Consider the following 14,270-nt stretch of genomic DNA (forward strand, 5'->3'; position numbering starts at 1 on the left):
ATTGTTCAGCTGGAGCTGTTGGAGTGTTGTTTTAGCCTAGAAATATCACGCGTATGGGACGATACTTAGCTTGTGGCTGGTCATGAGAAGACCACAAACTGAATGTTAATGGGGACTTTGATATTTGTCAATATGTAGCAACGAAGGCATTTAAGCACTAATGGGGTCTCATTTGCATGACCTGAATCAATAGGATTGTTTGATGGCTTTTGCTTCATCAGGAATGCTATTGACGACAAGGTGACACCTTTGACATGAGCAATGCTTTGTTTATTTGTGTTGTCAATTCGTTCTGGCGCACAAAATGGTGACAGACATCGATCTAGACCTTTCAAGACATCATTTAGCATTCGAATGCCTATAGGATGGATGCCTCATCCTGACAACACCAGCAGGGAATTCTGTTCTGCGGGAAGTCTGTTTTCCTCTTTAAGTAACTCACAGACTAAATAAAGACTTGTGTGTTGGGGAAAATGCCAAATGCATAAGAAAATATCCTCTGCTGTCTTAGTGTCTAGTTTTAGCTTCTGCTAAAATGGTTAGTGAATCAAATCCCTGTAAATGCTTGGGAACGTGAAACCACACCTACAGTATCCACAGGTTTCGATAAACCAAAGATCTCCTTAGAATGTGATGGGCGAAACTTTCATCTGTTGAAACATTTGAATGAGTGAGGTGGTGGTAATACTGTATTTCTCATTCTGAGAGATTCACACACATTCAGTAGCTTTCCCTTCTGACTCAAAGCCAATAAAATAACGTAAGAAAACTACCACACATAGTTGCTCAAACTGAAGAAAAGGTGAACATGTTAAACAGTATTAAGAAGCTAAACTGGCCTACAAAGAGAGATAAATGGCTTGAAGAACCAGAAGATGGACATATAAGAGAAAAGCAACAAAATGTAACATTCCACACTCTTCAGAGTCTTTCAGCAAGAATGAAACACAAGCCAGATGCATCTCTTTTCCTCCTTTTTTACATTTTCCTCAGCCTGTCCTGAGGGCATTAAACTGAAGGTCACTGTCCTGAAGGCATAATGTCAAAACAGCATCCAGTACGCCAGCAGTGCACTCCACAGAGCTGAAACGGAATTATGTAGAGAAAACAACATTTGTGGAATCTGGAATGTTGTGAGGATGAGAATTAGATTGGATGGAGAATTCGATTGGGTCAAAGAGAAGATCTTCTCCAATGTAGCTCATTGCGTAAAGTCCTCTCTTCAATTGAACTGCATTCGGGAAGTTGACTGTTTTTGTGTGTATTGTGGAGAACATCCTTGTCGACCTCCTCTTAGTACATTATTGGATTGTTTGTGTATGTTCTGCTTTCTGTAAGAAACAAAAACAAGAGGAAAGTTTAAGAACACTAAACCACAGGTTTAATTTGTAAATTGTAAATTATTCATTATTGTAAACTAAATTAATACTTTTATTAAGGATGCATTAAATTGAACAAAAGTGACAGTAAAGACAAATTAATTTATTTAAAATAAATCTTTATTTTCATCAAAGAATCCTGAAAAAAAAAAGTTTCCACAAATTACTAAAGAGTAGAGTAACAGCTGCTGAAAATTCAGTTCTGTCAGGACCACTATCGTCAAATATGATTGACAATTAGCATACAGTTTGGATTGGCGGTATGGTTCCGTTCTGGGCAAGAACTCCCTGCACATCCATGCAGCCTAGCATGGATGAGAGCAGGGAGAGCAGCGATAACCCCCCCAGGGTAAACAGAACAGAACCAACATAAATGTATTGCAGATATCGTTAAGTTCAATAATGTTATGTACACATTTCTGAATTAGTCTGATTCAAAGGAGAATCAGAAGGCTGAATCCTGACTGACAGAGGAGTTGGGGATGGAGGAGGGTAATTAGCTATTGAGCAATGCGAAAACTACTGATACTACTGCGGGACCTTATATATGAATACTTTAGATAGGTGTCGTATTCCCATAGGTTGATGGGGATCAGCTGAGAGTCAGCTGATGCGAGCTTAACTAACGTGACCTGCCAGAACTAACGCTACGCTTGATATTTGCTATCACAGGAAATAGTTACATTTTAAAATGTATTAAAATAGAAAACAATAATCATAATATTTCACAATTTTACTGTTTTTACTGTATTTTTAATCAAATAAATGCAACCTTGGTGAGCTTAAGGGACTTGTTTCAAAAACTTAAAAAAAAAAAGTTTACAGACCCCAAACCTTTGAATGGTAGTGTAACAAAAAACTAAAATTAACTCATGGTTATTTTTAGTACGTTTTGGAGTCATGAAAATTTACTTTTATTAAAGTTAATGAAAAGTTGGGCCTAATGTTTGATCACAATGTTTAAAAACTCTACATAATTAAAATATGAGAACTAAAAAAAAGAATAATTATTTACTTCTATTTTTAAAATATATATAATTTCAAATGTCTCTTTTCTCTAAAAAAGAACATTTTTGCACATCATGTGAAAAAGACATTAGACTAAATGAACACCTCGTCCAGTCCAGTGTTGTGCCAATGTATAGCAGATTTTCTCGACATTAGGGAGCCATTTTAATCAAATTAACACGAGGTGTAATTCAAGTAATTTATCATGTAGCTTTAGCTGTCTCACGGAGGGGGAGAGCGCGAGAACGGCCAGCTGCAGAAACAGATAAACGGGTGGAAGGGCAGCGCTGGAATATTCATGCGGTGAGCCTTTGCTTACACAGGAAACTTGCAATTAGTCCCCAGTCTTTTGATTCATCTATGTGTTTATTTGCTAATGGTTTCACTCTGAGACAGAGGGAGCCGATGATCTCATCTGTTTGGAGGACACGGGCGAGTGACATGGTGTTGCTGAGAAAGACTGATGGGAAGGGGAAGTGAGGTCAAGACAGCAAATCTGAATAAGCCACAGCTGAAACTGTGCACATAAATACACACTGTATACATGAGCGTATTGATAAGCAAGTGTTTTGTACAATAATTTGTTTGTTTTTTTTACAAAAAAGATTCATACTTTTATTCAGCAAATATGCATTCAATTCAAATCCTTGTAACACTTTTGGTGATTGCATAACAAGAGATTTAAAAGCGATTTTTTTTATTTTTTTCAAAAAATAGCTTATAAATCTCTTGTTATACAATATTATCACTGAATACTGGTATCAAAAACGTTTGTACTGTGTGTGTGTATATATATATATATATATATATATGCTGTTCTTTCACTCTTTATATATAATTGTGTGTGTGTGTGTGTGTGTGTGTGTGTGTGTGTGTGTGTGTGTGTTTTAATATTAGCATTTAATATATGTATTTCTATGAAAAGGGGCCATTTCATCTAAGTTTCTGTTAAATTCAATACCTTGTAACAAGCAGTTGTCCTCCGGGCTTCTGCATTGCTCCGTCTCCATGTCCAGACTCATTGGATCTGTGTTAACAGACAGTGACAGCTGACAAAGCCTGCTGAAAGACTATCGGCCTGAATGAAACTCTTTGAGTGTGTGTGAGGGCGTCTCACCGTGTGTGAGAGAGTCTGATGTGGTGGCCTGCTGTAGTGCCTGCTCGATCTGCCCTCTCCGCTTGGACTCATATTCCAGTGCCTCCTGTAACCTCCTCTTTGCCTTCTTCTCCTTCTTCAGACGTCTCTGAATGGTGGCTGGATGAGAAAAGATGAGGGAAAAGTTCCATTTGTAAACATCAAATGGAAATGGATGGTTGCTGTTTTTTCAATTTTCCAATATATGTATTACAATGCAACATTTTACCTCGACTGTGTAGCTCAGAGGTGAGCTGCCTCTCTAGACACTCTCTCATCTCTCTCTCTCTGTACAGCTCCATCTTGAGCTCTCTCCGCTCCTGCTGAAGCTGTTTCTCCTGCACACGGGCGTTCTCTAAAGCCACCTTTAGCAGACCCTGCAACACATGTCTATGTTATTGATGCTGAACATGTTTGTATGAGCGTGAGTGTGAGTGTGAGTGTGAGTGTGTGTGTGTGTGTGTGTGTGTATTCCTTCATGGCCATACCTGGACATTAGTGAGCAGCATCTCGACAGAGGAGAGGCCATCTGTGAAAAGAAGGGAAGCAGGGAAGCCAGAGGACAATGATTGAGTTGGGACCTTCTCAAAGATTGTTGGTATCAGTGCATTTTGTTCAACTGTAAAATAATAAACACAAAGGGATGAATTCAAATGATCAGCTGACTGTTAAAGCAATAGTTTAGCTATAAATTTAAATTGTCATCATTTATGCAGTTTAAAATTATAGTTAACAAAAACTAAAACCATAAAAAAATTACTTGAAATACAATAAACGTTAAAAAAATATTGCAGCTAGCTAGCAAGGCAACATTTCTCATTTTGATTGAATTGATGTACTATAATAATTTAAACTAAAACTGAAATAAAAAGTATCTAGACATATTTGAAAAAACTAATAAATGTCAAAAAACAAGAAAATTATAAAACTTTAACTAAAATTAAAATGAACAAAGAAAATATTACAATAAACTAATTCAAAATATTTATAAGAACTATACTAGTGTCACAATGATACTAAAATAGCCCAAGCCTAAGATAAGTAAGGTAAGATTTATAGCAAATAAGAACTTTTTTTTCTTTTTGAAGAATGTGCAGAATATGTAGTTGCTGAATTTTCTGCAGTCGTTATCGCCAATCTTCAGTGTCTTCAGAATCAGAAAGTTAAAAAAACAGCATTTATTTGACATTTTTTGTTGCATTACAAAATACTTTACTGTCACTTTTGATCAATTTAATAATTAATTAATCTCTCAAACGCTTCGTTTTCTACAAAGTCCCTCCTTCCGACAAGCGCAGTCTGCTCTGATTGGCCAGCTGACCCAGTGCATTGTGATTGGCCGAACACTGCAAGCACTCGTCGGAAATGTAACGCCCCTTACCATAATCGCGAGCTTCATCTTTCAAAATAAATGTAAAGACAGAGATCGAAAGGGGAACAGAGTCGCGTGACAGACACAGTGATGGAGCTGGTATGTGTTTGCAGCACACAAGCCACGGTTAAGACAGCTGACTCCACTGTGATGTGACCCGCGCTTTGCGTGCACATTTTATTATGCAAATATTTTATTATGCAAATACACATTTTATTATCCAATCATTTTATTATGCAAATACATATATTATGCAAATATTTCCACATAGTGAGGTAGATATGTGGGGGCGTGTTAGAACGAGCCGTTTTAGGGGGGTGTGGCTGACTCTTAACTTTTATAAAGAATATCTCTTTGGATTTGAGACTTTAGTGAGCCGTTTTAGGGGGGTGTGGCAGAGTCTTAACTTTGATAACGAATATCTCTTTGGTTTTGAGACTTTAGTCTTTGCAACTTCAGGGATCTTATCTATGCACAATCAGCTTGTAACACTCCAAAGAGAAAGGAAAACTTGAAATCGCATCATATGACCCCTTTAATTTAATCACAATAAAAAAAATCTTCCTGATCCCAAATTTTAAAACAGTAGTGTATGTCTGTCGATATATGCTTTTTATACATTTGCTAGTAGCGGATGAAGCAAATCACGAGCATATTATTTTAATTGTTTTGAGATTACTTGTGTATAGAACCTAGAATATCCCATTACAACATACAGTATACCATTACATCACCCAACTAAAGGCAATATAGTGGCTCTGTGTAATAATTGAACTATAATGAGAGCAGAAGAGGTCAGAGGAGAGGCTTTTACGTAATGTGTTATATAAAATTTTATTTTTTATGAAATTTCGTTTATGTTGAGGAAACTCACCCCTGTCGTTGGAAAGTCTGTTCATATGCAGAGTTGAGTCTGTCTCCCTTTGTTCATCATGAACATCGTATGCTACAGAGAGAGCAAGAGATATATAGAGACAGCAGATAAATGAAACAAGAAGTTTCTGAGTAGCACAGACTATTGCCAACATATTGCTTTGTGCTGTTATTGTGTATGCATTGATTAGTTTAACATCTTTTTTCCTCAATGTAAATCATATAATATTGTTTTCTATGGACATTATACTGTATGTATGATATTATGAAACAACAGTAATATCACACTTCAAGATGAAGATGCTAACCACAATAACTGGGTCTCTGTAAATCCACTAACATTCAGAAACTACATTTTTTACATATGTATGTACAGTGGGTATAGAAAAGTATCCCCCTCCCTCCCTCCCCCCAAATAATCACATTTTGTTGCTTTGCAGCCTGAAATGAAGACGGACACAGTTTTTGTTTTATCCTGCTGTATTTACTCCGTGTAACTTATAACATCCAAGTGAAAGATATAACACCAACATGTCAGAAAAAAAAAACAGGAATCACTGAGTTGGAAAAAGGATCACCAATGTATTGTAATATGTAATATGTCAATGTAATGCATCCTTGCTGAATAAAAGTATTAATTTCTTTAAAAAAATATACTTACACCAAACTTTTAAATGGCAGTGTATATCCATTTGTGGGATTCACTCAGGAAATATTGATGTACTGTTTGATTAATTATGATAACTGTAATCAATTACTCAGCATATCATCTCATTAATTTGACTGACAGCCCTACTGAATATGTAAACTCACCTGTTTTTTGAGGAGAGAGTGTGTAAGGCTGTGTGGGGCTGCTGGGAAGTGAACTGGTTTGTTGAGGTGAGGGTTCAGTTTTCTGAGGAACAGTCCCATCTACAGATGGTGTCACAGAGGGACTCTCTTCAAAACACTCCTGCTGAAATGAAAAAGAGGAAATTCAGTCCTGTAAAGAATCACACAAACACACATGCATAAACTCTCCCCACATAACAACACATCTTCATCACCCCAGTTCACCTGAAATCCAACAGAGTTCTGACTTTTTGTCTTACAATTCTGAGTTCATATCTCACAATTCTGACTTTTTTTTTGTGAAGAACTGCGAGATACGAACTCAGAATTGCAAGATATAAACTTGCAATTCTGAAAAATTAAAAAAAATGTCAGAATTGTGAGGAAACAAGTTGCAATTACCTTTTTTATTTTTGGGCAGAATAATAAATTCAGAATTCTGAGAAAAAAAGTCACAATTTCAAAATGAAAATTTTAATTCTGAGGGAAAAAGTCAGAATTGTGAGATCTAAACTTAATTGTGAGATAAAAAGTAGCAATTGTGTTTTAACCATTTTTTTTTTCATAACGTGGCAGAAACAAGCTTCCATACTAAGCTGTGATTTGCAACATGGTTAACAACCTAAAACAGGTCTCAAGCTACTTGACCTTTGATTACCTAAAGCAGTTTAGACCCCTTTGGACCAAGTGGATCAGCAAATTGCCTAAATAAACTCAAGGTAGAACTGTGTGAACATTCCCTGATAACCTTGCAGCAAAAGAGCTTGTAGAGAGTGTGTTTTAGTGTATGGTGTGTACAGTATGTCCTACCTTGATGGCAGATGTCGGCCTGGAGACGGGGCTGTACATCTGTGCACTGGCAACCATGTTGGCAATTGTATTAAGGTGGTTCATCTGGTTCATTGCCATAGCAACAGAGGCAGGAGGAAGTCCAACAGGAAGCAGGGGATGGGGCATCATCATGAAGGGCAGGTCCAGTCCTACGAGAAGAAGAAAGAATCAGCGAATAACTACTTAAATTTAGGTGTGTTTATCACACAGATCTATTGTATGGCTTCAGATTAGATTTGAAATTTAGTCATATGGACTACTTTTACGATGCTTTCGCATCATTTTTGAAGCTTGAATGCTCTGGTCCCCATTAATCATCACGATAATTGAAAACAAAGTCATACAGGTTTGAAACAACAAGGGTGAGAATACTGACAGAATATTCGTTTTATGTTGAATTATCCCTGTACAGGGATCAGGGTGTGAAAGTGAATGGTTAATACATACTGTTGGCCAGTAGATGGGTGTGTTGGAGAGAGCTGAGCTCAGAGTTGTTCAAGCTGTGCTGAGTTTTCTCTGAAGCAGGTGATGGATGTTTCTCTCTCTCCCAGGACAAAGCGCTACATACTGTTTAATCATAAAAGAGTATGAAATGGTGAAAAGAAATATTCACAATAAAGGTAATCAGGTAATTACATTTTAGCTTTTTGTTATTTTACATATATTTTTTTCTGTCTGTCTGTCTGTGTCTGTCTGTGTGTGTGTGTGTGTGTGTGTGTGTCAAAAATAACTTTGAAATCAAAAATAAATAAGACTGGAGTTTGTTAAAAGTAATATTCATTGCTTTAGGTTTGCTTTAAGTGCACATTTAACCACATACTGTACACATTCACACACAAATATGATCAGAATAATTAACTTAAAAAGATATCCCCAAAATAAGTGATCAGAATACTATAAGATGGACATATATTATTTTTAGTGAAAAAAGGAAACAGTAAATTTTCCAGCGACCAGCAGCAACAATGAACTGAACTGATAATCAGCATTCATGTCAGTGCTATTGGGAGCAGATGGTGTTTAGGTGGCAGATTTGTGGCGAAGGAATCAATGATAGCGCAGGATGAAGCGGTCCCTTTAAGACTATCACATGCTCCAACCAATAAGGTCTTCACACGACCGGACAAAAATAACATGATTAAAAAATAATAAGCTCCCTCATTACGACACAACACTATACTGTAGATACATTACAACACCACGGCAACTTCGCAACCTGGGCCCTTCACCATGGCATAAATTCTATACAATAGAGCGACCATCTGTGCGACAATCTGCACGTCCATGGAAATCAAGACTAGTGTCAACACAAGCTCACATATCTTGTGGGACTGGAGTTCTAATGTAAGTGAGAGGGCGCTAATTCAGAGTAATCAGACAGATGAAGATGGATGAGAGGAGGGAAAGCAAGAGCAATCAGAGACAACAAGAGCTGCAGCTGTGCTGCGAAACACACTAAAACAACCACAAACATGCACACGTACACACACGTGCATACGGTATATTCTCCTGTGTCAAGTACTCAAATAGAAACGGCGTTCAGCTTTTGATCGGATGTCTAGAACAACTTGTAATGTCATACAGATCATTTTCACCAAGTGGATGATTAAATAATCCCATTGAGTTACATTAAAAGAAGACCTGCGCCATATTTAGAATAGAATATAATTAATTTATGAGTGGTCTTTTGACTTGAGCTAGTAAGCAATCACTGCCTTTTACTTTTTTTTTCCAATTTACTGCCATTTTCAGCTGAAATGACCCCTAGTGCCAGTAAAACACCAACAACATTTATTCCTGTTCACACCATTTGTGATTACACGGACAGATTATCGATTAATAAAGACTTATTTTTACACAGTTTCTTGCACAATACTATGTTATGATCTCAAAACACTCTTACCATATGCATGATTTGTAAACTAATACATTTTGACGTCTGTGTCACATAACCAGCTCCATATGTATGCCTTTTCTGATGTAGTAAACTTGCTCAGTAGCTCACCTGGTACGGCACTGCACTTTTGATGTGGAGCGATTGAGTCACAACACTCGATAAAAGAGCTTAAAGACTTGTAGAAGCAAGCTAAAATGGCATGGTTGCTTCAGCAAATGTGTTTTTAATCTCACGTTTATTTTGTTAACATTATCAGTTAGGTTTATTGTATGTGATATGTTATTTTTCAAACGGATAGAGCATTAACCTTTTACATTTCATTCCTGAACTACTGCATGCAATACGTACAACAAACATAAAACGTTGCCAGATTTAAGTGAATCTGTTTCGGACAAAACTTAACGAGCTTTTCATGCCAGTCACTGGACATTTCACTTTGAAAGCACCAACGAAACGTGCAAGAAGCAACTCAATATCCCTTTGCAGAAATCAACGAATGAGGGAAAAATGAGACATGATGACAAGGTCAAAACTGTCTCATGAAAATGGATATTGCTCACTTTTGAGTATTTTTGGCCAGTAATTAATTATAGTAATTTGTATCCTAGTAATTAAACACCGGATGGTCAGCTTGTCTAGACTGTTTGATCAAGTGAGAAATGCTTTAAAAGTCAACTAGAAGAGATTTGTGTTTCTACATGTTTGCTCTCACCAAAACAAACACACATACATTGGCTGCACAAAAAACGACTGATTTAAACAGCATCTTAAAAATGAGGGCAACTTCAAACAGACAAGAAGAGAGAGAAAGGGGGTGGATGGGTGAAGATCCAAAAATGCTGACCATATGCTCGCAGGGAGAGAGGGGCAAACAGATAATGTGTGCGTTACACTATACACGACTTCCCTGCTAAGCGCACGTGGACGTGAAAACAAGCACACATGTGCTAACATACACCCGTATGCGTGCACACAGCGCACACCTGTTTATGTTAACGCAGGCAATCACCCGTATGACAGGTTTAGGCCATCTTGTTAAATAATGCATGGAATTTTTCTTTCAACTTGTCAACGCAGGGGAAAAAAAGTATCTCTCTCTCACTGTCTCTCTCTTCTCTTCTGATGTCATCCTTGATGTTGATTTTCCTTGACTGCATTCCATCTTTCTGATGAAGGCCGTTTTTTTCTTCTCTCCTAAATTCTGCTTGTCCATAGCTGTTCTCCCTAGGAACGCTGTGCTCTCTTCCTCCTAAACTCTTGTGAGAATGGCCTTTGAAGTCTACATTATCTGTGTTGGTTTCAGCCACATTTAGTATATGGCTGCTGTGATTGAAGACTCGAGATTTCATGTGATGCCTGAAAATCTGTCCACAGTAGCAAGTCCTGATTAGTGCAAAAACTAAAAGAAGTGCAATATTCCTCATACACACATGCACATGCACACACACACACACACACACACACGCGCGCACACACACACACACACACACACACACAAACATTCAGAAAATTGAGGTAAGATTTTTTTTTTAAGAAATTTATATTTTTATAAATCAAGAATACATTAATATGATCACAAGTGACAGTAAAGAATTTTATAATGTTAGTTTTCTATTTCAAATAAATGGCTATTTTAACTTTCTATTCATCAGAGAATCCTGAAAAAAATATACATAACAGTTTCCACAATATATTAAGCAGCACAACTGTTTTCAATGTTGATAATTATAAGAAATGTAGCAGCAAATGTAGAAAAAAGCAGCAAATCAGCATATTAGAATGATTTCTGAAGGATTAGACAATATGTTGCCATTTTGAAACTGCTACTTTGCTGATCAGCAGTTGTGTGTTTTTCCACCTTCAAAATGTACTGGCAGTCTTGAAAAATTAATAATGCACATTTTCTGGTTTCACGTGTGTTTCGTGAAATATGATGTCTCATTTGCTATCATAATATTGTATTATACCATGTCAGATGGGTGAGAAATAAATACAAATTTAAATATCAATACAAATAAATATAAATATAGAGGCAAAATAATAAATATTAAATATATAACAAAATAATAAGTTAAATCAGAGAAGCCACTAAAGGCATATCAGTTGCACGCTTTTGAAATACTTTGCATCATCCACAAATTATGCATCCAGTTATGCACACAAATATTGTGCATATATAACATTATCCATTTATACATGTTCTCATTTTGCTTTGCTTGTATGCACACACACAAACACATGCACCCCTGCACCAAATGTCTTGTTTCATCTCTAAGGCTGGTGTACGATTAACTATTCTCTTGTCTGTTGTTGGTCTTCTCTAAATGCACAGTCAGGCAGCAGTCATTAATGTCACCATTAGTCTCTGTAAACCAAGCACAACCCTGCAACATGGGCACCCTGAGCGAGCTCTGCGATGGGGCTCATCTCACCCAAAAGGCCCAGGTTACTATTGCAAAGCTATCTGTCTGGTACATCTACAGATTGCACTTTAAACAAGCTGCCTTAAAGGAACATAAACACACATTAACAAACAAATCGTGAAAGCACAAGCCCTACCTGTACCTGTATTAGAGTTGAGCTCATCTGAATCGAATTCTGAGCCATTGTGGGTATTGTGTAGATTCATCATCATCTTCATCTTCTGTATCTTCAAAGCTTCAGCCATCGCAGCTGTTGTTAGACCTGCAACACATTCAAGTACAATATCACAAACAACTGTGTACACACCCACAACACTCCACTGATATCTCACCTGATTATCTTACACAGCAATGAGGTAATCAAATGGAGACGCATCTGCTTCACGTGAGAATAAACTCATGTGTCTCCTCAACAATTTTATTAAAGATGTCAACAATCTCAAACAGAGCTCAAATTTGCCAAGATATTAAGAATTGTTTCTTGAGCACCGAATCAGCATATTAGAATGATTTCTGAAGGATCATGTGACACTTGAATACCTTAAAATACTGGTTTCAGGCTGCTAAGAGATGTGCTATTTATGAAGCACATTAGCCTAAAAGTTACAGCAATAAATTCCTTAGTTGACAGTAAATGGATGTTGTCATCAGCAGCAGGGTTTAGTCAGAGCAACTGGAGGGTCACAGTGAGATAAGGGACCTGAATTAGCTCTGTTAGCTGGACTGCATTATTTATATAAGTATATCATGGAAGTCGTCCAAGAAATAGCCATCTGCCAATCAATCACTTTAAACTCCTCCCACCACCAGCACAATTAGCTAGGCAAAGAGCTCTGGCCTTGGTTTCCCTTGGATACTGTCAAAAATGAAAAAATGAAAAAAGTATTGATTACTGACAGACGGTCAATTCTCTGGACTAGTGATTGATGTTAAAATTGCTGCCCCTCTCATTATAATTCACATTTTTAATTCACAACATAATATAATTCACAACACTGTAACTCTAAAGATGTCCATTGTGCGTGTGATGGCGTGTGTGTGTCTGTATGTTTTTGCATATGTGTTTGGGTGAACGTGTGTATTGCATTTGACAAGGTCACGATTTTCCCCCACATTGTGACAAAGAAGAAGAAAACTGCAGGTGAGGCTGACTGCTGATAAGGAGAAAAACAATGGACCAATAACACACACAAGTAAAGAGCAGCATATTCCCTCAGGAGAGCATTGGCTGCTTGGCTAATCATGACTTTAACATGTAAATGCTGACTGTCTAAATCTAGTATACAGCTGTTGCATGAGCTTCGCTGTGGACTCATGGGAAAAACAATCTTCAGAGACTTGAGTTGAGTTACGTAAGCTGTTTGACAAGAAGGAAAGCGTTCGTTCATGTGAAGGGAGATTGTCCTGAGGGGGGAACTCTATTCCTTGAGCTCTTACGGTATACCAGAAACAAAGTCACGGCCACACACAATGTGAGAATAGTTAAGATTATATGTACATTTATACAAAAATCATGCTTATTAAAAGCTGAGAAACTGAGCTGTTTGATGCAGCTCACCAATATAGGAATAGTTCATCCAAAAAACATGTAATCACTCTTATATTGTCCGAAATTCATACTTATGATACAACTTAAAGCACCGTAGCTTAAATTTCAGTCTTTTCCTTATAAAAAGTTGTCAAATGATTTTGGAGGAGTACTTTATGGAACATTTTGTCATTTTTTGAGCGTGGCAATAATGAAAAATCACTGGTCAATTCAGTTTTCTGGAAAAAGGCAGCTTGGAAATTCTGCTAAATATCTCCATTTGCATTCCACATTTAAGTTTGGAATGAAGAATTATCATTTTTGGGTGAAATATTCCAGGTACAGAGAAAATGCTTAGAAATATACACATACGTATATATCAATAAACACTTTGGGGTTTTATCAGCAACGTTTGGGGTCAGAAAGATTTATTTTTTTTCTGTAAAGAAATCAATACTTTATTCACCAAGGGTGCATTAAATCGGTTAAAAGTGACAATAAAAACATCTATAAAGTTGCAAGAGATTTCTATGTCAAATAAATTCTGATCAATGGTTCTGTTTCAACATTGATAATAGTAAGAAATGTTTCTTGTGCAGCAAATCAGTATATTAGAATAATTTCTGAAGGATCATATGACACTGAAGACTGAGTAATAATGCTGAAAATGTAGCTTTGCTATGATAGGAATAGATTACATTTTGAAACGTATTCAAATAGGAAACAGTTATTTTAATTTTTAATAATATTTCACAATATTAAAATTTTTGTCTGTAATTTTATCAATACCTGCAGCCACGATGAGCATAAGAAAAAACACCCCCAAACTATTGAACGATAGTGTATATATGAGAGTATTATTCTTTAAGGTATATTCTTCTGTGTGTGTGTGTATACACCATTATAGCCTATTATATGGAACTTAAATACTGTATCTCCTCTCCTCTCCTCTCATTTCCTCTCCTCTCCTCTCCTCTCCTCTCCTCTCCTCTC

The 14,270-nt window shown here is 36.8% G+C and overlaps 1 protein-coding gene across 2 annotated transcripts in view; it reads right to left on the bottom strand.

Moving 5' to 3' along the window:
- Window positions 1-258: 258 nt before the first annotated feature.
- Window positions 259-14,270, bottom strand: part of LOC107665972 (dachshund homolog 2-like) — a 38,621-nt gene continuing 24,609 nt past the window's right edge. Inside the window, exons 3-12 of one of the 2 annotated variants that reach the window (XM_016457060.1) lie at window positions 11,886-12,011; window positions 7,877-7,996; window positions 7,409-7,578; window positions 6,581-6,722; window positions 5,769-5,840; window positions 4,011-4,141; window positions 3,752-3,899; window positions 3,505-3,642; window positions 3,349-3,414; window positions 259-1,331 (exon numbers count right to left, since the gene is read on the bottom strand). In XM_016457060.1, the coding sequence (XP_016312546.1) occupies window positions 1,294-1,331; window positions 3,349-3,414; window positions 3,505-3,642; window positions 3,752-3,899; window positions 4,011-4,141; window positions 5,769-5,840; window positions 6,581-6,722; window positions 7,409-7,578; window positions 7,877-7,996; window positions 11,886-12,011 (1,151 nt within the window). In that variant the 3' untranslated portion in view covers window positions 259-1,293. Of the gene's footprint in view, window positions 1,332-2,666; window positions 2,848-3,348; window positions 3,415-3,504; window positions 3,643-3,751; window positions 3,900-4,010; window positions 4,142-5,768; window positions 5,841-6,580; window positions 6,723-7,408; window positions 7,579-7,876; window positions 7,997-11,885; window positions 12,012-14,270 lie in introns of those variants that run through there. The other variant, XM_016457059.1, reaches the window with a different exon arrangement.

The sequence above is a fragment of the Sinocyclocheilus anshuiensis genome, unplaced genomic scaffold, assembly GCF_001515605.1.
Source record: "Sinocyclocheilus anshuiensis isolate Anshui unplaced genomic scaffold, SAMN03320099.WGS_v1.1 scaffold775, whole genome shotgun sequence".
NCBI classification, from domain to species: Eukaryota; Metazoa; Chordata; class Actinopteri; order Cypriniformes; family Cyprinidae; genus Sinocyclocheilus; species Sinocyclocheilus anshuiensis.